Here is a 24,283-nt window from a genome sequence, read left to right as displayed (position 1 = left end):
ATGACCAGAAGAGCAAGTTCCAGTTCCAATTTTTTCCCCAGCGCAAAGTATAATATTATGCAGTGCCCATGGACATAGTATCCTTCCCAAGAGCCTCAGGGTATGTTGTAAACTACACATACTTTTATCATGGCTTTCATCTTCCAGGGGGTTTACAAAGGTTAAAGCAAAACAGTCAATGTTTTAAAAATGTGAGTAAAAGTAGTTTCTGGTCTCATCCCTCCCAACGTGTGGGGTTTTGACATATTTTCCTCCCCCCTCTGCTTCATGGTTTTTCTCTCCCCAGCTGCTTTGTGAAAACCCCACGCAAATAAAAGGAGAATCTGACAAAGGCCCCAATTCTGCACTCGGATCCCCAATGTGCTTACGCAGAACCCTGCTCATTTCAGCAGGACTTCACCAAGGATTCACCAAGGGAAGGTCATGCCTGACTAATCTAATCGCCTTTTATGATGAGATTACTGGTTCTGTGGATGAAGGGAAAGCAGTGGATGTATTGTTTCTTGACTTTAGCAAAGCTTTTGACACGGTTTCCCATAGTATTCTTGTCAGCAAGTTAAGGAAGTATGGGCTGGATGAATGCACTATAAGGTGGGTAGAAAGCTGGCTAAATTGTCGGGCTCAACGGGTAGTGATCAATGGCTCCATGTCTAGTTGGCAGCCGGTATCAAGTGGAGTGCCCCAAGGGTCGGTCCTGGGGCCGGTTTTATTCAATATCTTCATAAATGATCTGGAGGATGGTGTGGATTGCACTCTCAGCAAATTTGCGGATGATACTAAACTGGGAGGAGTGGTAGATACGCTGGAGGGGAGGGATAGGATACAGAAGGACCTAGACCAATTGGAAGATTGGGCCAAAAGGAATCTGATGAGGTTCAATAAGGATAAGTGCAGGGTCCTGCACTTAGGACGGAAGAACCCAATGCACAGCTACAGACTAGGGACCGAATGGCTAGGCAGCAGTTCTGCAGAAAAGGACCTAGGGGTGACAGTGGACGAGAAGCTGGATATGAGTCAGCAGTGTGCCCTTGTTGCCAAGAAGGCCAATGGCATTTTGGGATGTATAAGTAGGGGCATAGCGAGCAGATCGAGGGACGTGATCGTTCCCCTCTATTCGACATTGGTGAGGCCTCATCTGGAGTACTGTGTCCAGTTTTGGGCCCCACACTTCAAGAAGGATGTGGATAAGTTGGAGAGAGTCCAGCGAAGGGCAACAAAAATGATTAGGGGACTGGAACACATGAGTTATGAGGAGAGGCTGAGGGAGCTGGGATTGTTTAGCCTGCAGAAGAGAAGAATGAGGGGGGATTTGATAGCTGCTTTCAACTACCTGAAAGGGGGTTCCAAAGAGGATGGCTCTAGACTGTTCTCAATGGTAGCAGATGACAGAACGAGGAGTAATGGTCTCAAGTTGCAGTGGGGGAGGTTTAGATTGGATATTAGGAAAAACTTTTTCACTAAGAGGGTGGTGAAACACTGGAATGCGTTACCTAGGGAGGTGGTAGAATCTCCTTCCTTAGAGGTTTTTAAGGTCAGGCTTGACAAAGCCCTGGCTGGGATGATTTAACTGGGAATTGGTCCTGCTTTGAGCAGGGGGTTGGACTAGATGACCTTCTGGGGTCCCTTCCAACCCTGATATTCTATGATTCTATGACTTCTCCCACGTTTGAGAATGTCTGTCCGGTGCACCTGAGGCTCCTGCCCAATCAGTGGAAGTCGGGGCTTCCCTTACCACCTACTCCTTCAAGGGACTGGGCTGGGCCAGGCAAAGAGGAGGAAGGAAGGGCTGTCTGATTTTTTGATCTCCAGTCGTGCCCTTGCTGCTAAGCTCATTCACCTTTGTTTTCAGCTGGCTTCAGGGTGCCTAGGCAGCCAAATGGGCCCTGCAGTGCTGCCCAGGATAGAGGGAGATGAGAACACACTGCAACTGGAACTTGGATCCTGATTTCCCTCCACCCCATCAACCAGAACTCAGATAGTGATCCCTCTCCCTCTCCTGACCTGAACACAGAATGCACACCCTAAATCTCCTCCTGATCTGCACCAAGAATTCAGATACTAATTCCCCTTTGGCCTGCACCCAGAACTTGGATTTTGATTCCTCCCAGCCTGCTTGCAGATCCTCCCCTGAAACGTACATGCAGAACCCAGATCCAAATTACCTCCCACCTCATGACCTGCACAGAACTCAGACCCTAATCCCCTCTCCGAATTTGGATACCAACCCTCCCCCCTTCTCTCTCTAATGCACCCAGAATCTGAGAAAGAGTATGTTTGAGTGTGATAGCATCAGATCATGCAGCTATATGTATGAGGGACTGGACAGCTTGGTGGTTCTAAGTCACATGAATTATTTTAAATGAAGAAACATAGTTTTCTCTGATTTGTTAATCAGCAAGGCTGAGGCATTGGCTGGCTTTTGGGTCTTGAGTAGGGATTTGAATTTGAGTAACCGCTAGAGATTGGGTGTCAGTCCTTTATTAAATATGGAAACCATATTGGTTCCGTTTATTGATCAGAGCCATAAGCACTCAAGCAAAACCAAAATGATTTCCAACGCATCTTCTGTAGTCAGTGTTATGCTGGCATATGGCAGAGACTATTGGCCAACAACAGTTACTCTGCTATAAAAGAATGTAGGTGTTACAGATATATATTGTTTGTGCATATAAAATATTTCACTCTTTTCACCCACATACATTTACCAAACCCAGGCAGAGCCATCTTGACACAACAGGCACTGGCTATTTTGATCCTGAATTTCATCACCTGGCTCACAGCTGGGGACTGTGAGGAATCCTGGCTGAGCTCAGCCCTGGTATTGGTATTGTGCACTGACTCCTGCTGGAAGAGGCTGATACTCGAGGAGCTGAGAGCTTCCACTACAGTCACTACTCTTCTACCCCCCCTTTTAGCACCCACTGCTGGCAATGTCTGCAAACCAGTGCCGTTAGTTCCCACACAGGTAGCACTTTTACCGCATTCCCTATGTGGCCTCCTGCAGAAAAAGGATAATGGTCCAGTAGCTGTCCCTCACTGCCTTCATGCCAACTCCATCCCCATACAGTGCCTCTTGATGGGGGAGGCAGAGACAAGTAATTGTGAGCTTCTCTAGCTGCCACCCTGTTCTGGGATTGGATCAGCAGCCTCTGCTGGCTACAGAATGTATGACAGAAAGCTAAACCCAAATTTCTGAGCTGCAGGTTATTCCAGGTATGACTGGGAGCATCACGGGAAAGCAACTAATAATCTCTTAAATTCACTATAAAATTGCCAGTGTTGGCAGTCCTGCAATTTTTACAGGATTCTGAGCTGGCAGGAAAACTTGCTTTGACACCAGAAGCCAAAACCATGCCAATATGAACTTTCAGGGCACACGGAATGAAGAGATATGCACCGTCCCTTTCATTTTAGATCATTAGATAGGCATTCACCATAAGATACTTAAAGAGAGACTGAGGTTTTCAGTGTTGCAGCATCATGGATGTCATGTAGCTGTGACTGTAGGGACTTTTTGCTACAGTGCACTGAGCACTGACATGGGGTTTACCACAGATTGCATACAGCCGAAGAAGGTGACAGCATCTTGCAGAATTGCCAACCCCAAGCATTCAAAAATCACGAGTCGCCTCCCAACCCATCATGAGATGGGCTCAAAATTAATGAGATTTTAATAATAAATATTGGGTTCTTGTTATTTGTTTTCAGGTTTCCGAGTCTTTAAGGTTCACGCAGGTCACGTTTCCCCACTTTTTCTCTGTAACCCTGAGCACTATACTAAAACAAAACAAAACAAAACAAACAGCTGAGATTTTCATGTGACTGCAGAAGCAGGCCATGTAGGAAACAAACCAAATATCGGTGAGTTGCAATAAAAATCATAAGAGCGGATATCACTGCGTCGACCGTGCAAAGCTAGATTTTCCGGTGCCTCCCTGCACAGAGACATCCGGTACGGTTACATGCCATGGCTGGGCGGCAGAGTAACCGTTACCCCCGGCTTCTGCAGGGAGCCGTGCACCCACCAGTGCCAGCCACTGTGAAAGGCCAGTTGACAATGGCGGGGAGGGAGACTGGGTGGTAGAATACAACCCCGGCTCTCAGACCTGTACTGTGTCCACACGAGGCCTGGCTCCGCTTTTAGAAATTGGGCCCAGCCAGCAACACGACCAGAGGACACCACCGGCGATACTCGTGGCTGCCCCGTGGGCACTATGGCAACAGCGCCCTGGAGATGATGACGAAATTGTGTCATAGCTCTCAATTGTGACACTCCCGATCCCTGCCAGGCCCCAAACCCAGTCATGGGCCCACAACCCCCTGCCAGCCCCTCAAATCCACCCACCCCCAGCCCCACAACCCCCCATCAGCCACCCAAACCCACCTCCAGCCCCCTGAACCCACAACTCCCTGCCACTCCCCCAAACCCACCTCCAGCCCCAAACTCACAATTCCTCGCCAGCCCCCCAAACCCACCCCCAGCCCCCTGACCCCCGCCCCACCAGGGCCCCAAATCCACCCCCAGCGCCCTGAACCCCCCCACCAGGACCCCAAACCCACCCCCAGCCCCCTGAACCCACCCCCAGCCCCCTGAACCCACAACTCCCTGCCACTCCCCCAAACCCACATCCAGCCCCCTGAACCCACAATTCCTCGCCAGCCCCCTGACCCCCCTGACCCCTCCCACCAGGGCCCCAAACCCACCCCCAGCCCCCTGAACCCCCCCCAGCAGGACCCCAAACCCACCCCCAGCCCCCTGAACCCCCCCACCAGGGCCCCAAACCCACCCCCAGCCCCCTGACCCCCCCCACCAGGGCCCCAAACCCACCCCCAGCCCCCTGAACCCCCCCACCAGGGCCCCAAACCCACCCCCAGCCCCCTGAACCCCCCCCACCAGGGCCCCAAACCCACCCCCAGCCCCCTGAACCCTCCCACCAGGGCCCCAAACCCACCCCCAGCCCCCTGAACCCCCCCCAGCAGGACCCCAAACCCACCCCCAGCCCCCTGAACCCCCCCCAGCAGGACCCCAACCCCCCCAGCCCCACGACCCCCCCCCCAACGGTGCCCCGAACCCACATCCGACCCCGTAATCTCCGCCACCCCCTGAACCCGCCAGGCCGCCCGAAACCTCCCCTCCGCCTGTCCCCGGGCGGAGAGACTTTCCATGGCGGCCCTGCCCCGGCTCCTGCCTCCGCCGGGCGCCGCGAGGCCTCCGTGGTTGCTCGGGGCAACGAGCGTCTCGCCTCCTTCCTGTATTGATTCGAACGGGCCGAGGGGGAGGAGGCTCCCGTGATGCACCGCGCGGGAGGGGGCGGAGCCGCGGGGAGCGCAGGGGCCGGGCAGGGGCGGCCGCCATATTGGGGAGCGCTGAGGGCTGAGGCCGGCGGAGAGTGACAGGAGGAGGCGGAGCAGGAGCCGGGCTGGCTGGCTGGCTGGGTAGGTGGGGGGCTGCGTGCGGCCGTCTCGGGGGGAGGCCTCTCTCCCGGGGTGGGGGGCTCGGCTTGAGGGGCCCAGGCCTGGGGGGGCGGAGGGGCCGGGGCCCCCTTACCACGGGGGCGAGGGGCCCAGGCCTGGGGGGGGCCGGGGCCCCCTTACCACGGGGGCGAGGGGCCCAGGCCTGGGGGGGGCCGGGGCCCCCTTACCACGGGGGCGAGGGGCCCAGGCCTGGGGGGGGCCGGGGCCCCCTTACCACGGGGGCGAGGGGCCCAGGCCTGGGGGGGGCCGGGGCCCCCTTACCACGGGGGCGAGGGGCCCAGGCCTGGGGGGGGCCGGGGCCCCCTTACCACGGGGGCGAGGGGCCCAGGCCTGGGGGGGGCCGGGGCCCCCTTACCACGGGGGCGAGGGGCCCAGGCCTGGGGGGGGCCGGGGCCCCCTTACCACGGGGGCGAGGGGCCCAGGCCTGGGGGGGCGGAGGGTGCAGGGCTCTGGTCTGTGTGCTGCGCGGTGGGGTTAGATCCAGGTTAGCCCCTCTCCCCAGTTACATCACGGGTCAGCCTGCGGGAGCGAAGGGGTCAATTGCGCCAGTGGCCTGAGCTCAGCGGACCCCAGGAATGTCTGGAAGGGAGGTGAAATGGCTGGAGTCGGGCCCCAGCAAGCCGGGGGCCTAGCAAGCCCTCCCCTCGAGCTGGCTCTGGAGACAGTTTGGCTGGCAGATGTGCACAGGGCCTCCTTATTCAGGTTGGCGAAACACAAATCTGCTCCAGCGGAGATAATGCAGTGCCTTGTAGTACAGGGGTTCTCAGCCTGGGGGTCGGGATCCCTCAGGGGGTCATTACATGGGGTGTCGTGAGCTGTCAACCTCAACCCCAAGCCCTGCTTTGCCTCCAGCATTTCTAATAGTGTTAAACATATATTAAAAAGTGTTTTTAATTTATAAGGGGGGATTGCACTCAGAGGCTTGCTATGTTAAAAGGGTCACCAGTACAAAAATTTAAGAACCACTGCTCTAGTACTTTGGGGATGATTTATTTAAGAATTAAAATTTACAGAAGTAGTTCTCATCGCCTTAAGGTAGGGCTGTCAAGCAATTAAAAAAATTAATTGTGTTTAATCATGTTGTTAATCGAATACTATTTTAAAAAATATTTTTGGGTGTTTTCTACATTTTCAAATATATTGATTTCAATTACAACACAGAATACAAAGTGTACAGTGTTCACTTTATATTTTTTATTACAAATATTTGTGCTGTAAAAAACAAAAAATAGTATTTTTCAATTCACTTCATAGAAGTACTGTAATGCAATCTCTTTATCATGAAAGTTGAATTTACAAATGTAGAATTATGTACAAAAAACCTCCATTCAAAAATAAAACAATGTAAAACTTTAGCGTCTACAAGTCCACTCAGTCCTACTTCTTGTTCAGCCAGTCACTCAGGCCTGGTCTACACTTGGGGGGAGGGGGGAATCGATCTAAGATGCGTCGACTTCAGCTACGCTATTCTTGTAGCTGAAGTTGCGTATCTTAGAATCACTTACTTTGCGTCCTCGCGGCGTGGGATCGACGGCCACTGCTCCCCCGTCGACTCCGCTTCTGCCTCTCGCCATGGTGGAGTTCCGGAGTTGACAGCAGAGCTATCAGGGATCGATTTATCGTGTCTACACTAGATGCGATAAATCGATCCCTGATAAATTGATCACTACCCGCCGATCCGGTGGGTAGTGTAGATGTGGCCTCAGACAAACAAGTTTGTTTACGTTTGCAGGATATAATGCAGCCCACTTCTTGAAAGTGAGAACAGGCATTCACATGGCACTGTTGTAGCCAGCATTGCAAGATAATTACATGCCATATGTGCTAAAGATTCATATATCCCTTCATCTTCTGCCACCATTCCAGAGGACATGCGTCCATGCGGGGAGAGGGATAGCTCAGTGGTTTGAGCATGGGCCTGCTAAACCCAGGGTTGTGAGTTCAATCCTTGAGAAGCCCGTATAGGATCTGGGGCAAAAAAAATTGGGGATTGGTCCTGCTTTGAGCAAGGGGTTGGACTAGATGACCTCCTGAGGTCCCTTCCAACCCTGATGTTCTGTGGTTCTATGCTGATGATGGGTTCTGCTCAATAACTATTCAAAGCAGTGCAGACTGATGCATGTTCACTTTCATCATCTTGAGTCTGATGCCACCAGCAGAAGGTTGATTTTCTTTTTTGGTGGTTTGGGTTCTGTAGTTTTTGCATCAGAGTGTTGCTCTTTTAAGACTTCTGAAAGCATGCTCCACATCTCATCCCTCTCAGATTTTGGAAGGCACTTCAGATTCTTAAACCTTGGGTCAGTGCTGTAGCTATCTTTAGAAATCTCACATTGATACCTTCTTTGCGTTTTGTCAAATCTGTGTGAAAATGTTCTTAAAATGAACAACATGTGCTGGGTCATCATCCGAGACTGCTATAACATGAAATATATGGCAGAATGTAGGTAAAACAGAGCAGGACACATACTATTCTCCCCCAAGGAGCTCAGTCACAATTTAATTAACACTTTTTTTTTTTTTAAACAAATGTCATCAGCATGGAAGCATGTCCTGTGGAATGGAGGCCGAAGCATGAAGAGGCATATGAATGTTTAGCATATCTGGCACATAAATACCTTGAAATACGGGCTACAAAAGTGCCGGTATTTGAATGCAGTTATGTAATAAAAAAAAATCTACATTTGTAAGTTGCACTTTCACAATAAAGAAATTGCACTACAGTGCTTGTATGAGGTAAATATACTATTTCTTTTGTTTATCATTTTTACAGTGCAATATTTGTTATAAAAATAATGAGCACTGTACATGTTGTATTCTGTGTTGTAATTTAAATCAATATATTTGAAAAACATCCAAAATATTTAATACATTTCAGTTGGTGTTATATTGTTTAACAGTGAGATTAAAACTGCAATTAATCACAATTAATTTTTTTGAGTTAATCGCATGAGTTAACTGCAATTAACTGACAGCCCTACTTTAAGGTAATCAACAAGACTTTTGGTTATAACGGTGCATGATGTATCTGAACATTTTCTTTAACTGCTTATTTCTTATACGCATCAACTGCTTGAGAACGTGTTTTTTGGCAAGTGGTTTGGTGTCACTGGTAGTCAAACCGAGTTTAAGAAGGGGCTGACTTTGACTAGTGTGTCAGCACTATTTTCAAACACGGATCCTTCTGTATTGAGCCTGGGAGCCAAAAATCGCTCTCGTGCATTTTCAGCATCCTTTGTGAAATGAATTTGTCCAGGTGCTAGTGTGACAAGTGTCCCCGTTATGAAAAATATCAACACATTTGGCACTGGCTGTCAGTTTAGTTGGCCATCTCAGCAGAAAGACCAAGACTATACTGGGCTATCGGGGACTGCATTTGCTCCTTAGACCTAGAGATGGGGCAGTGTGAGGGGAAACTTGTGCTACTGCTGCCTGTACTGTGTCAATTCTACACACAAATAGAGGATTCTGCTCTCCAAGAATATCAAGCCAGCACCATTCAATAACACAAAACTATTTCCTTTTTTGTAGGGGGGTTGTCAAAGTGGATAGGCTCAAAATTTAATCTCACTTTAAAACAGCTGTTAAAAATTGTCACACTGGAATATCTATTAGTCTCCACAACAAGGGCAGCACACTTAGGGTGTGTCTTCACTAACAATGTTAAAGCGCTGCTGTGCCGCTGTAGTTTGTGGCACCAGCGCTGGGAGAGAGGTCTCCACTTGTCAGCTGGGGACTAGAGCCAAATTCAGTTCCCATAAACTACTGGACAGCCATCGAAAGGCAACAACACAGTGTCATTAGCCCCTAGGCTGTATATAAACAAGCAACCTAGAGGCAAAAGTCTCTATAGCTTTTCCAGACCTGAAGAAGAGCTCTGTGTAAGCTTGATAGCTTGCCTCTTTCACCAGCAGAGGCTATTACAACACCCACCTGGCCTCTAGACCTTATTGTCAGTCTCCTTACTAACCATTCCCCCTTTCATTTGTTTTAAGATTAGAATGTCTTCTTTTAAGGAGATGGTGCACGTGTTCTGTAATTCATGGGTCTAGAAATCCTAAACTCAGCTTCTTTTCTTCTACAGTGGAGGGAGAGTCTTTTCCTTTGGAATAGTCATTAAAACAAAATGAAACCTGTTTGATCGTTTTGGAGGAATTTGACACAGCCCCAATCTTGACATTTTATTGCTTAAATGAATTTGATTTGATTTGTAGCTCCCTGAAGGCACCATGCTCACTTTCCTGGGGAGAAGTGCTGAGTCTTGTTGAAATAGTGTGTTTGGTGCTAGCACAGTGCTTCATGCTTAAGAGTTCATCACTAATAGTAATTCCCATGCTGATAAGTTTCTCATATTTAAAAAATGTGTTTTATGTACAAATAGAATTTTGTGAAGTTGTGGATTGGGGCTGCTGCATATATATATAAATGCTATGATTTATTATTTTTCTTTATGGCTGGGCCTGGATTGTATTCTAAGTAGTTAAAACATCAGGTGTGTTGATCTGTGTTTTGTTGTTTTTAATGGTTTGCTTTTCAGCAAAATTCTGAAAGTATTACAGACTTAGTGCATTTTACAACTTTGGTTTAGATTTGCAGGTGTAACGTAAGACTCAATTACAATACAGCAGATCTGTTTTTGTAGGTTGGCACTATTAACAGTTCCATGTCTTTTTTTCTCATGAGGCATTAGAAAACAATAAGTACAAAATATAATTGTCTGAGTAAAAACTCTTGTAGCGCCTTCATGGAGCTCATCTTTTTACAGTATATGCTTGTGAGTATTTGGGATATTAGACACATGGGGCTTGTACATAAGACTGCATGTGGGAGTTGTGGCGTAAAAGAAGCACAGATCAGGGGAGATTCCAGTAAAGCAAGATAATGTAGTCCTGGAATGTACAGGCCAGGAGATAATGTTTCCTTCAAAACATGGCATCTCTAGGATGCTTGGTTATCCATGCAGTAACTGTTTTTCCCCTCAACCTCTGTCAAAGTGCTACTTGAGTATTAAAACAGACAACTTTTAACTATTTGAAAAGGCTCTTTCTTGACTCAAAATCTGACTGCAATTTCATCTTAACTTTGACAAGAAATATAATATGTAATAATATGTTCTGTAGTCAGACATTTGAAATATGATCCTTTTCATTGGTATGAAGATCACTTAAATTATAGATCAGGAAAGAGCATATCCATGCATTTAAAACTTTTTCCAATGGTATTTGGAATGCCAGTTTAACTAGCTGACAAAATAACTGCATTTGTTTGAATGCTGTTCTAATTACAGTAGAACTTCAGAGTTACTAACGCCTCGGGAAAGGAGGTTGTTCATAACTCTGAACAAAACATTATGGTGGCTTTTTCAAAAGTTTACAACTGAACATTGACTTAATTCAGCTTTGAAACTTTACTATGCAGAAGAAAAATGCTGCTTTCCCTTTGTATTTTTAGTAGCTTACTTTTAACACAGTACTGTATTTATTGTGTCTGTCTCTCTCTCCCTCCACCTCTCTACCTCTACACTGCTGTCTGATTGTTCCAAATGGGATGTGTGGCTGACTAGCTAGTTCAGGGGTCTCCAACACGCGGCCCGTGGGCCATATGCAGCCTGCAGGGTTATTTTCTGTGGCCCGCCAGCTCCCCATGGCCCCCTCCCCCCCCCAGCATTTACCTAGAGCGGCTCCGGCCTGGTGCGCACCTGGGGCAGCGGCCGGGACCTGGGGGAGGGGAGGCACAGGGGTCTGTGTGTTGCCCTGGTTGCTCCTCCAGGTACCTCCCCTGAAGCTTCCATTGTCCGTGGTTCTCTTTCCCCCGCGCCCCCCCCGCCCAGGTGCTGCTGGGCCAGACCTGCCCCGCAAACCCCTCCTGCACCCCGACCCCCTGCCCTGAGCCCCCTGCTACACCCCAGCACCCTGCCTTGAGCCTCCTGCCACACAAGTCCTGCACCCCAACTCCCTGCCCCGAGCCCCCGACGCACCCTGCACCCCCTGGGGGCAGGGAGGAGGCAGATGTGGGATGGGGATTTCAGGGAAGGGGTGGGAATAGGGGCAGGGGCTGGGCCTCACGGAAGGGGTGGAGTGGGTGTGGGGTTGGGGCAGCGGGTGGGAGGGGGGGAAGTCAGTGGTGCGGCCCTTGGGCCAATGTGCTAGTCCTCATGTGGCTCTCATCGTCATTTGAGTTTGAGACCCCTGAGTTAGTTCGTAACTCTGGTGTTCGTATCTATTGTATATGCCTTGCTGCCTTATGGAATATGTGTCCTGACACGTGGGCTGTATCTACCCTGGACTCTTTATTCCTGGAGGAATTGTGCACCACTGCATGTGCGCAGAATTCATGTCCCCAACAGATTTCTTTGCTTCCCTGCAGAAAAATGACTTTCTGACGGAAGCAAAGGAAGCTGCAAGAGCAGTCACGCACCACTCCCAAGCAGTGGAGGTACATTGTTTAAGGTACCCGGAGCAGCCAGTGGAGAGGTAAATCATTGTGTGGCTGGGAACACCCCAGCCCATGGCTCCTACCCTGAGCCAAGATCACCTGCTAGTCCCATCTGGGCTGGAGGCAGGAGAGGACAGGACTTTCTCAGCCCCAGCAACTCCTTGCAGGGGAAATGTCAGATCCATCCCCAGAAACCTCCACCAGCTGCAGGAAGCTCAGCATCCTCCCATTTCCTGTCCCCATCACTCCTCAGCTGTGGGGAGGGGGGAAACGGGTGACTGTACGGGGAGCTGCTCCCCTTTCCACCCAACCCATGTGCGTCCAGACTTCCCATACCCAGACACTCCTGCCAAGCCTCACCCGGTATATCCAGAACTCCCCTAGCCCTCTACACCTGAACCCCAGCCAATGAACTTCAACCCCTGCATCTGGAGCCCCCCTGTACCCAGGCTCCCCTTCCTCTGGACTCCCACCCCTGCACCCAGACCACCTCCCACTCCCTGCACTCAAACTACAACCCTGATGCCCCATCCCCGTACCACCCTGAGCCCCCACATACAGACCCCCATGCCACTGACCCCCAACTAGCTGCACCCAGACCCCACACCCCACCAAGCCCCTCTCCCTCAGCACCCAGATACCCCCGCTGAGAACCCCATACCCAGAGCCCTCAGCTGAGCCCCAGCCACCTTCACCTGGAAGCCCCTGTGGAGTCACATTGCATCTGGAACCCCCACCCAGCCCAATGAGCCTCTGTGCATCCAGAGCCTCCTACACCTGGACCTCTCACACTTGGATCCTGCCTGATTTGAGTCTGTCTGCCCCACACCTGGTGTGTCTGGTGCAAAGGGGCAGGGCTCCAGGGTGTTTCTGGGGTAGGCCCAGGCCTTGTGCTGTGTCGGGGTTGGGTGCAGCCTCACCGCTGAGTCTCTGTCCTGCGGGTGGAGGGGCTGCAGGGAGATCTCTCACTTTTGTGCAGCCAATGGCTTGTGCTCCCCACTGTCATGCTGGAGCCTCTGCATTTATTTACTGACAAATAAAACTTGTAGAATTTTAAAATATTGTGTGCAGAATTTTTAGTTTTTTGGCGCAGAATTCCCTCAGGAGTAAATCTTTAGCAATGTTGACATTGGGTATCAAACACAGGTTTCTCCACCGCCTCAGCCACAGTTGAATTCTCTTGACCCTGATCACACCAGCAGTGCAAGAGTTGAACATTTGGGTTTAACAAACCCTGCCTATCCATTTCATTCATATAGAAGTTGGCGGTGATCCTTTTAAAATGGGTACTAAACTGTTTATGTAGGTCCAAACACAGGTTATATTTATGTTATTCTTGACAGTAGGAATACCAAAGCCAGTGGAATTCATAAACTGCACAAGCAATCTACCTCTATTTATTGTTCTCTTTGTAATTAAAAAAAAATTCTAGTCCATTAAATGCACACACCTAATGTTATGGTTTTGGTTTCAAGCACACACAAGCTGGAAAGTTAGGTAGCTGTTTGAGCACCATTAGCACTTTTTGCCCTGATGCTTCTGTGCAATATTTTCTCTTCTCCCTTCCTTGTAAAATGTGTTAAAGCTACTCTTTTTGTTATTTAAGCGTATCATAAAATACACAAGATGTGAAGTGTGGCTGAGGTACTGGTTTTTCACAGCCTTAATTTTGTGAACTTCTTCACTGAGTCCCAGGTCTTGCAAACTTAAGTTTACTTTTTGTATTTAACTTGTTATATAACTGACAAATCTTGTGTGTAACAGTGATTTGGATTAAAATCTTGAACAGTTTTAATACCATGATTAAGAGTAGATGGAGTGTTCTTATGCTGGATTACTTTAGTTTTATTGCTACATATACAGATGATGGTCTTCTACTAAGTAGTGTGAAAAGTGAATATTTTTTTGATACTAGAGTGACTGCCATGGAATCGTTCAAACATACCAAGCCAAAAGGAAGCTTAAAGGGACAACGTCAACATAAAGCTTTGAGAAGTGCAGCTTTTTTAACCTATCTTTGTTACAAGTAACACTGAAGATTACTGTAAAGGAAAGATGAGTGAAACATCCATTTTTACAGACTTTATGCAGAAGAGACAAACTCAGTGCTGTCAGATGCAGGCAGTCAGGCTTCCTCTGTTTCTGCTTCTGTACAAAAAAACTGACATGGGAGAAGTATTTTATTGGAAAATGTAATGGTAAAATGGTAATGTAATGGTAAAAAACCTCCTTCCTTAGAGGTTTTTAAGGTCAGGCTTGACAAAGCCCTGGCTGGGATGATTTAACTGGGAATTGGTCCTGCTTTGAGCAGGGGGTTGGACTAGATGACCTTCTGGGGTCCCTTCCAACCCTGATATTCTATGATGATTCTATGAAAATTGGGCAGTGGAAGGAACTCAAGGCAGATATGGTACCTGGAACAGCTCTGAATGATTTTTAAAGTGACTAGATTTCGAGTAGGCAGTGTCCTAGAATGTAGGTTATAGTCGTTACAGAAGAATTCTTTTGAAATACGTCTAGAAACAGCTATCCTAGTAAAATGTGGTACTTCAGTAGCAGTAAGACATTGGGGGTTTATTTTTTTAAAGCTTTCGGAGGTCATTAGTGACTCTTAATTTTGCAAAAAGTATGGCCTCTTCCAAAGTTTTGTGAAGTCAATTGGAGTCTTTCCACTGACTTCAGAGGGTTTTGAATCAGGTCCTGATGGCCGTACTTTCAAGAGTTCAGCCCCAAGTTGCTGCCACTGAGAACAATGTACCATTTTTACTTGGTTTTATTAAAATAAAAATTCCTTTAGTTTCTGGAAGGTTAAAAAGAAATCCACAAACTTCTTATTGTTACTGAAAGTAGCAACACATTTTACTTGGATAATGTTTTCTAGCCTTAATTTCCGGGATCACACAACCTTGAAATGAAAGATTATGATAATTACGGTAATGTTATGAATCTAATGCAATGCTTTGTGTGCAGAGTGTTACAATACATGCTGAGTGTTGAGTGAACTCAAAAATCTGGCTATATGTTTCAAGGTTTTGGTGTGTTCTGTTAGGCAAACTGACTTTCATTTTAGAAGTAAATGATGTGTATCCATGATCAAAAATATCTTCCCTTGAATAGCTTTTGTTTGTATGTGTTACAGGTTGAGCACTGTAAATTGGGACATAGCTGATTTCAACAGCAGTGATTGGTTTAAAGTTTAAATTAACCTTATTGATACAGATGCATGAGGAAACATGGGTTTATGTTTTCAGACCATTCTCATTTATGTTAAATTCACTTGATACCAAACTAGCAGTGTTTTTTTGGCCTATTTTAAGCAAAGGATAGTAAGTGTGTTAACATTCCCAAATGAAAACCTTCATCTTTCAGTGATTAACTGAAATCATGTTTTCTGCAAAACTTCAACATCTCCTTCTGTATTATTGGTCAGTGTATATCGTGCGCAAACAAGATTTCCAGTTTTTGCTTTGGTCAGGATTTAACCTAAAATATGAGACCCTGTATGTTCCCAACAAACTGCTATTGCCATTTTCTGTATATTGTAGCCACAGAGTCCTAAAATGCATCCTTTATTCACTGGTCCATTTAGGAAGCAACATTAGTGTGACAATGCAGTAGATGAGAAAAATTTGTCTGATGTCTTTAGTTGTCCTTTCTCATGCCTGAAAGAAAGGGGAGTTCCGTTTAAAAACAGATGATAAAGTGTGATCTTGTAATCTAATGGTATAAATTCTGTAGGTAGCTGAAAAGCTATAAGACTGTGAGAATAGAACTTGAAAGTTAATGCTATTTTTCAGTGTAAGGCAGGCTAATATGTCTGATTTTGTATGACACATTTGATAAAATCTTACCAACCAAATGTTAATGAATATCTGTTGTGAAATCACATTGTCCCGGATCTTATGACTGAAAGATAGTCAGGGCATGGCTATTCTACTGCTGCTACAGCTGTAGCACGTAGTGTGGATACTTCCTCATTGACAGATGAGGTTTTTCCATCAGTGTAGTTTAATCCATTTCTCTGAGAGGTGGTAGCTAGATCGACTGAGAAGTTATTCCACTGACCTAGTTGTGTCTATACTGGGAATAAGGTCAACCTAATTGCGGTTTTCAGGGTGTGAAATTTTTCACAGTACTGAGCAACATAGCTAGGTAGATCTAATTTTAAGCATAAACCAGGTCCCAGTGGAGACTGGGACCAACCATCCGCCCAGAATTGTAGAGGCAAGTGGTATCAGCAACCATGAGGGTAATAGTGTGGTGTAATGTTCCTAACCAGATAGTGCGCTGATTCTGTGCTGTGCTTTGCCTATTGAAATTCTGAATACTGTGCGACTGAGAGGCAAAATGGTCTTGTGTCTAAAGCACAAGATTTGGAGTTGGAACTTCTAGCTTCCATTTGTGATCCTGCTACTCACTTAGCGTCTCTGTGCTTCCCTTCACAGATTGTGGCAGAAACTTGGTGTACTTCTCATGTTGGTTGGGTGTAAAGTGCTTTGAGCGTCTCCCGTGGGCAGTGGTATAGAAATTAAATTTGGTGGTGGCAGTGGGTTTGTACATGGGACTGTGCACCATTTCTTGACTTTCTTCCTGTTTTGTTGCAGCAGACTGATTCCTGTCTAGACTTCATGAACAGAAGGTCCTGCGACCATTAGACTCCCCAGCCCCCACCCTTTCCAACATGGACCAGGATTATGAGAGACGTCTCCTGCGCCAGATCAACATCCAGAATGAAAACACAATGCCTTGTGTAAGTCAGCACATTTACACTGTGCTTAATGATTCTCCTAGTGACTTACGCAGTTGCCCCTGCCCCTCCCAGCATCCCCCAACAAAGACCAGACTTTATTCTGTGAGCTGTAATATGCTTTCTCGACTGTCTTTCAGACAGGCTCTCTAGCTTCCTCTATGAGCTACTTAATAGCATGGAGGCCTTTAATTAGAAACTAAACCAAACCTTGGACTGAAATGCTCTACTGTCGGAGTTTTTGAATTATCCTGGGAAACAATTGCTCCAACAATTTCATAACTTGGCCAGTTTTGTCAGCTAAAATGTGTTAAATCTCTATATGTATGTAATACTCAGAAGCCTAAGGGGGTTATAATATCTTTATTATTCAGTACTTGGCATCAGGAAACTACATAATCTCATTAGGTACTACGGGAATATAGACAGTTGAATTTTTTTAAACGAGCAAATCTTCTGAATGCTGGGGGTATACGATAGGTGGACTTTAGATGCATGCAGATCTTCCAGCTTTTCTGTGGTGTTATATGTCATAAGAGCATAAGAATGGCCATACTTGGTCAGACCAATGGTCCCTCTAGCCCAGTATCCTGTCTTCTGGTGCTGGCTAAGGCCAGATGCTTCAGAGGGAATACTCTGAACAGGGCAATTATCGAGTGATCCAACCCCAGTCATCCAGTCCCAGTATCTGGCAGTCGGGGTTTAAGGCCATGTAGAACATAGGGTTGCATCCCTGACCATCTTGGCTAATAGCCATCGATGGCTATCTTCCATTAACGTATCTAATTGAACCCAGTTATAGTTTTGGGCTTCACAACATCTCATGACAATGACTTCCATAGGTTAACTGTGTGTTATGTGAAGTAATTCTCTCTCTTTTAAATCTGCTGCCTATTAATTTTTGTTGAGCAACCCCTAGTTCTTGAGTTATGTCAAAGGGTAGATAATGTTTCCTTATTCACTTTCTCCACACCATTCATGATTATATAGACCTCTATCCTATCCCTCTTTAGTCACCTCTTTTCTAAGATGAGCAGTCCCAGTCTTTCCTCCATATGGAAGCAGATCCTTATCCTTAATTATTTTTATTGCTCTTCTCTGTATGTTTTCCAATTGTAATCTATCTTTAAGATAGGCCAACCAGAGCTACACTCAGTATTCAAGGTGTGGGCGTACCATGGATTTATATAGTGGCATTATATTATCCTTTCCTTAATGATTCCTAACATTCTGTTTGCTTTCTTAACTACCTCTGCAAATTGAGCAGGTGTTTTCAGAGAACTATCAGTGATTACTCCAAGATCTTTCTTGAATGGTAACAGCTAATTTAGACCCCATCATTTTGTATGTATAGTTGGGATTATGTTTTCCAGTGTTCATTACTTCTCATTTATCAACACAACACCTGTGCTGAGAGAATTGTCCTCCAGCTAGCCCAGGGGCGGGCAAACTTTTTGGCCTGAGGGCCACATCGGGTTTCTGAAATTGTATGGAGGGCAGGTTGGGGGAGGCTGTGCCTCCCCAAATAGTCAGGCATGGCCTGGCTCTAACCCCCTATCTGACCCCCCCCACCTGCTTCTTGCTCCCTGATGCCCCCCCCCCCGGGACCCCTACCCCATCCACCCCTCCCTGTGCCCTGACCGCCCCCAGACCGACTGCCCCCTACCACCTCATCCAACCCCTCCTCTCATTCCTGACTGCCCCCAGAACCCCTGCCCTGGAATGTGCCCCCGCTGCCCCATCCAAACGCCCCCTCCCCATCCTTCCTGACTGCCCCCCTGGGATCCCTGTCCCCGTTCAACATCCCTGTTCCCCGCCTTCTGACTGCCCCAACCTCTATCTACACCCTTGACCACCACCCCGAAGTCCCTTGCCCTCTATCCTTGCACGGGGTCAGGCCGCAACTCTGCAGCTGCGCTGCCTGGCAAGAGCACGCAGCCCTGCCGCCCAGAGCATTGCACCAGAGGCGCAGTGAGCTGAGGCTGCGGGGGAGGAGGAACAGCAGGGGAGGGGCTGGGGGCTACCCTCCCAGGCCAGGAGCTCGGGGGCCAGGCAGGACGTTCCCACGGGCTACACGTGGTCTGCGGGGCATAGTTTGCCCACCTCTGAGCTAGCCCCTAGTATTTTAAGGTCCTTCTATGCTGTGAAAGGGCCCCAAATTGCACCCTCTGTCTGTACTTGGATAGGCCTTCAAATCGTTACAAGTCTGTGACACAGTCTAATCCATGTCATCCACTTATTTTGGTATTTCACTGTTCTTGCTTTCTTTGCCTTGGGTAAGGTGTGTAAATATTCTAAAGACCGTGATCTCTGATCTTCATATTTTACTGAGTCTTGGAACAACGAGTCCTCAGCTGACATGATGCACGTAAATGGCTTTTAACTGAAGTAAAACTCCCTCAGGAGGATTCGTATATTGGTACCGGTGCATATCTGCTACGAACTCCATAATATCTTTTGTCATTACTAAGATCTTAAAATACACACTTAGCTGTAGTTCTGCCAGATTCTACTTGATGTAATTGATTTAGGTTCAGTGCTGAATTTAAATGACTATGCTGAATGCACATTGAAAGGATACTGCTGGGTTACACATGATCTCTCTAGTAAAACCAAGAAATATAAAGGAGGTCCCTTTATGTACCCCCTACAAGAACATTAGCATTATGGAGAAAACAAACAAATGTTAGAAAACCAGGAAGTAGTGTTAAGGGGACATTTTCCCACACAACACGGCGGCCGTGACTTTACTTCCATAGGAATGCCAAGAGGACCTGGAAGCATTGCTGTACTTATCTGACCTTAATAAAACCTGCTGTCTTCAACGTGCACACACCCACTCCAAACTCCTGTTCGTACGCTGCAGCAGGCCCTTGGCATACTTATGGCAGCAGCATGGCAATGGCAGAGATCACGCTAGCCAAAAAGCTTAGGGAGGAGCAAGATACTGGGATCTCCCTGCGGGACTCTCAGGGATCAACGCGCTCCTGTTCTGGAAGGACAGAAAGAAGACCAGGCTGAGTGCCTGCAACCTTAACTAGAACATGTTTTGTGTGTGAGATATTCTTATAAGGTACCGTACACTGTATGTTTACGTGAGGCTTGAATTGCTAATATTCGGGTCTTTCAGACCAACAGGGGAAGGGATTCCAGTCATACCTATACCTCATAGTGCCCTGCCTCCAGCTGCCCAGATTTCAAACCTCGGGACCATTGGCAAGAGCATACCAGCTGATCTCCACTATTGAGAGGGCGCATGTGGAGAGAGAGGTTCTTTAAGTGCTCCTGTTAGCACTTGTCAGTGGGAATTGTGCCTGTGTAAGGAGTGCTTACTAGAGTTTTAAGGTGACAAACCATGTGTTCTGTCATTCCAGGTTTATTTGGTCCTAATGAAAGCAGATTTCTGGAGTCTGTCTTTCAGAGCCCACTGTGATCCAACATTTTTTCTGTCTGGTTCTTGCAGTGTTTCTCCATATGTAACTTTTTAAACTTCAGGTAGTTGAGATGAGACGAACGCTGACACCTTCCAACTCTCCAATGTCCTCCCCCAGTAAACATGGAGACCGTTTCATTCCCTCAAGAGCTGGGGCCAACTGGAGCATTAACTTCCACAGAATAAATGTGAGTATTACCCCCGTGTTACACAGCACAGGGTATTTTTCTTATCAGGAAGGGGGAGTTTGCACGGAGTTAAAGAAGTTTGTTTGGCAGGAAAACTACTTCAGAGGACTAGTAGAGCATTGCCTTCCCCTTCTGCTCTCCGTCTCTTTTGCTGCTTCAGTATTTGATGCCTCAGCATCACAATTATTGTTGCAGATTTTTCAAGATGGCAGTGCTTTTCCCATTACTGTGGGGAGGGGGGGAAGAAAAGTAAATTTTGTGAGATCTTTGCAGTGACTGGAGTGTTTGTAAGCATATATTTTCCCCCCCTAGGAAAACGAAAAGTCACCAAGTCAAAACAGAAAAGCAAAGGATGCTACCTCAGACAATGGCAAAGGTAGATGTGTTTTGTACCACTTGTTCCTTTGTGTCTAGCTTTTGATTCAATACTGAATTCAAATATAGCATGGGCAGCAGCAGTGCAAGCATCTCGCTTGCTGCTCTAGCTATTGGGCCACAGCCCTGACCTGGAGGCACCATCACAGGGAATATGATAACTTGGTCTTCACAGCCCATTCAGATGAGTTGACGTACCCACCTGCAAGACCACTGCATACCCTGGTTGAGAACCACTAGCGTAGGACTCTGCTCAAGAGCTCGTTTGTATGTTCGTACAGATGGCCTTGCTTACTCAGCCTTGCTAAAGAACGAACTGCTGGGAGCAGGGATTGAGAAAGTGCAGGACCCTCAGACAGAAGACAGGAGACTGCAGCCATCCACACCAGAGAAGAAGAGTCTCTTCACGGTAAGTTTGGCTAACAATTCATTGTTCTGCATTGCTTATGCAAGAGGAGTTGGGCATTCCTCAAATATGCTAGTAGGTGCATAGTGTAGTAGCTTTATTAAGAAGTCTAGCCAAGGTTTAAAGTGGGTCATCAATAGTATGGAACGGCTAAGGTGGGTTGTATTAGTAACAAAATCCAGTGGACACTGTTCAGTGACTCCACAGATAGCATGAGGAAGTGCTGCTTGCTGCAGAAATCCTTCTTTCCTGAGTTATGACAGAGGCTTTGAAAGACTGTTTTGGAAAAAATGTGGGCAACTTAACACATGGTCTTGATGTGCTCCCTAAATGAAGGAGAGGTTTTGAGATTCAACAGAAGTTAGTTTCTCAGTATTGCTGTAGAGCAAGATTTAAAGGAATCTTTAAGGGAAGGGACTGAAGAGGGTAGAAAGTAAAACACAGTGGGCCACCACAGTGCAGGGTTTTGGAGGGACCTCTGACTAGGTAATGTATGTTTAATTAATTACATTGTAGGTGATCTTGTAAACCTCTGGCACGTCAGGACCTGTACTGTGTGGGGGTTTTGTATCCAATGCTTTCTTCTTTGTGCAGTACTCCCTCAGCACCAAACGCTCTAGTCCAGATGATGGCAATGAGGTCTCCCCGTATTCCCTGTCACCTGTCAGCAACAAAAGGTAATGCTACCTATGGGTGGGGGAAAAAATGAGGGCTGGGGTTCTTAAGGCGCTCTCTGACTAATGTCATAATTGGTTGCTGTACAGCTATGGGATTTCAGGAGGGGAAGTAGGCAGCAGGAGTTGTCCGACACCTAAGGAGCAAGGATCTTGTCTCTGTGCAGCCAGCCTTAGAAATGCAGTAGATTCCACTTGTTAGCAACCTCTTGGTTCCCAGCAACTGCTATTATTATCCAGAGGCTGCCGGTAAGCGAAAGGCAGGTTTGCAGGGCTGCAGCCAGGGAAGGCAGTGCTGGCAGCTGGGAGGGGAGGCTGTGGGCAGGGAATCATGGGGAGGTTTGTGAGGCTCTAGCCAGCTCTAAACCTGCCTGTGGCTGGTGCTCGGCATGTCTCAGTGCTCTCTTCTCTGCCACATCCCTGAAGGCATGTGTGCAGGGCTATAGCTATAGCCAGGGAAGGAAGCACTGGGATGTGCCAAGCCTGAGCCACTGGTACCAGGGCAGGGCACAGCCTGGAGAGTACAGTGGTACTGTGCAGCCCCTTGGACACACACACACCCCTGCTCCCATGAAAAGCGCAGCATCCTCCTCCCAAACAGCAGGCAGATTTGCAGGCCTACAGCCAGGAAAAGCATGTCAAAAGGCTGTCCGAAAGCAGCATGCCTGTTAGTATCTGAATCCTATTAACATTTTAGTCTAATGAGACAGGATTGGTCCCCAGCAAAATGTTGCTATTAACCAGAAGTTGTTAATATCAGGAATGTTATTAAGCAGCCTCCCCTTTTTGGGCATGTGATTATGGTCGGTGCAGGGGCCACACGGAGATCGATCAGTCAGGGCAAACTGCAAAGGATGGGGCAGACAATCCCCAAAACTGGTAGTTTATTCTTATAATTAGATTCACCAAGCCAGTAACAAAACAGCTTCTATAATACCACACTGGTTACCCAGAAGCTAAAACAGTTCCCCTTAAGCAATCCAGCCCTGGGCTCCCACCCGGAGAGCCAAATCCAATATAGTGAAGATTACTTAAAATCTTATTCACCATATATAAAGTTCTACCAATCCCAAGAGACCAGACACATTACCCACCAGATCAATGAATATTTTAGATCTTACCCAAAATACATTCTTACAGCCAATTCTTATTAACTAATTTAAGTTTTATTTTAAAAAAGAGACAGTTGCTATGGTTAAAAGATCATTATACATACAGATTACTCCTGGGGAATTCTGCTCCCCAAAATTCAAAATTATGCGCACAATATTTTAAAATTCTGCAAATTTCTGCATGTGTCATTTGTCAAAGTAACACAATATAGTCACACCAGTTTCAATTATTTTTGGTCATTTATTTCAAAATACCTGTCAGCAAGTATGTGTGTAACAATACAGACAACAAAAAAGAGTCAGGAAATGTTTTTTGAAAAATAGATTCCTTACTAGGCATAGTAATACAGAACTCTGAGTAGTAATTCATTTAAACTATAATACAGAACTGTATTTCTCGCACCCCTCAGAAGCAGTGCAAAGGGTTGGAGGAGTCGGGGATAATGGAGGAGCTGAGGGAGAGGGAAGTAAATTGTTGGGAAGGAGCCTGGCTGTGAACTGGGAGGCTTGTTGGGTATGGCTGGGAAAAGTATGGAACAGATTTTTTGTGGGGGGTGGCGAGGAGGGATTGTTAGGGAGCTTCCCCGATGCAGACCCTGGTTGTCTCCTAGCCTCTCCCATTCAGTCAGGCACGTCTGCTCCTGTCCACGTGTCCCTCCACCCCCACTCAGACACCACCTCCTCACATCCCCATGTGGCCCTGCACCTCCCTCCCCCTGTGGCTCTGTGCCTCCACTCCCATTCAGCCCCTGCCCCAGTCTGTCCTCTTCCACTAGCCCTTATGAGCCCGTCTGACCCCCTCACCCAGCACCCATGCTGTCTGTTTCCCCATAGTCCCTGTCTCCTGACAGGCTCTGTGAAGAAGGCAGGCTCTTTCTCTTCTCAGCTAGCTGGGAGCTGCTGCTTTGTTCTATTGCCACATCACCCTCTGGTGGGCAAAAGGTGGAACTGCAGCAACATTTCAGCAGAAGCTTTTTTCTGAACAAAAAATTAAAAATGTGTGGCTAATTAATTATGCACATGCACAATAGTGCAGGATTTCTCCCAGAGTAAGATATGAATAAAGTTCTCAGGTCAGTTTCATAGCAGAGATGGCGAGCTGCTCATTTGTAAAAGTCCTTTTAGAATCGGTTCAATAAGTTAGTCCATATGTAGAATTCCAGGAGAATTTGCAAGGATAGTCCAGGGCGCACCTGGAGACCTCAGACTTGTGACTTGAACTTCCCCTGACGAAGTTTGAGCAGATCTGAGATGAAAAAGTTTCAGGCCCTAGAGTTATTTTATAGTTCTCTCCACTAGGCTACATCTTGACAGCAAACATCACAGCAGGCATTCCTTGGATGAAGAATAGGTAATATACATTGTTGCTCTGAAGTAAATCTGTTTCTTAGTCACACACTAATAACTGGTTTCAGAGTAACAGCCGTGTTAGTCTGTATTC

The 24,283-nt window shown here is 47.1% G+C and overlaps 1 protein-coding gene across 3 annotated transcripts in view; it reads left to right on the top strand.

Annotated features, from left to right (window-relative positions):
• The first annotated feature begins 5,319 nt into the window (after positions 1–5,319).
• FZR1 (fizzy and cell division cycle 20 related 1) overlaps positions 5,320–24,283 on the top strand; it is a 31,399-nt gene continuing 12,435 nt past the window's right edge. The window contains exons 1-6 of one of the 3 annotated variants that reach the window (XM_073324697.1): positions 5,320–5,436; positions 16,515–16,657; positions 20,150–20,275; positions 20,588–20,651; positions 20,932–21,059; positions 21,651–21,733. In XM_073324697.1, the coding sequence (XP_073180798.1) occupies positions 16,589–16,657; positions 20,150–20,275; positions 20,588–20,651; positions 20,932–21,059; positions 21,651–21,733 (470 nt within the window). In that variant the 5' untranslated portion in view covers positions 5,320–5,436; positions 16,515–16,588. Of the gene's footprint in view, positions 5,441–16,511; positions 16,658–20,149; positions 20,276–20,587; positions 20,652–20,931; positions 21,060–21,650; positions 21,734–24,283 lie in introns of all 3 variants that reach the window. The other 2 variants (XM_073324695.1, XM_073324698.1) reach the window with 2 other exon arrangements.

The sequence above is a fragment of the Lepidochelys kempii genome, chromosome 25, assembly GCF_965140265.1.
Source record: "Lepidochelys kempii isolate rLepKem1 chromosome 25, rLepKem1.hap2, whole genome shotgun sequence".
Taxonomy (NCBI): domain Eukaryota; kingdom Metazoa; phylum Chordata; order Testudines; family Cheloniidae; genus Lepidochelys; species Lepidochelys kempii.
Note: the sequence above shows the minus strand (reverse complement) of the source record. Positions and strands in the feature narration are given on the sequence as shown.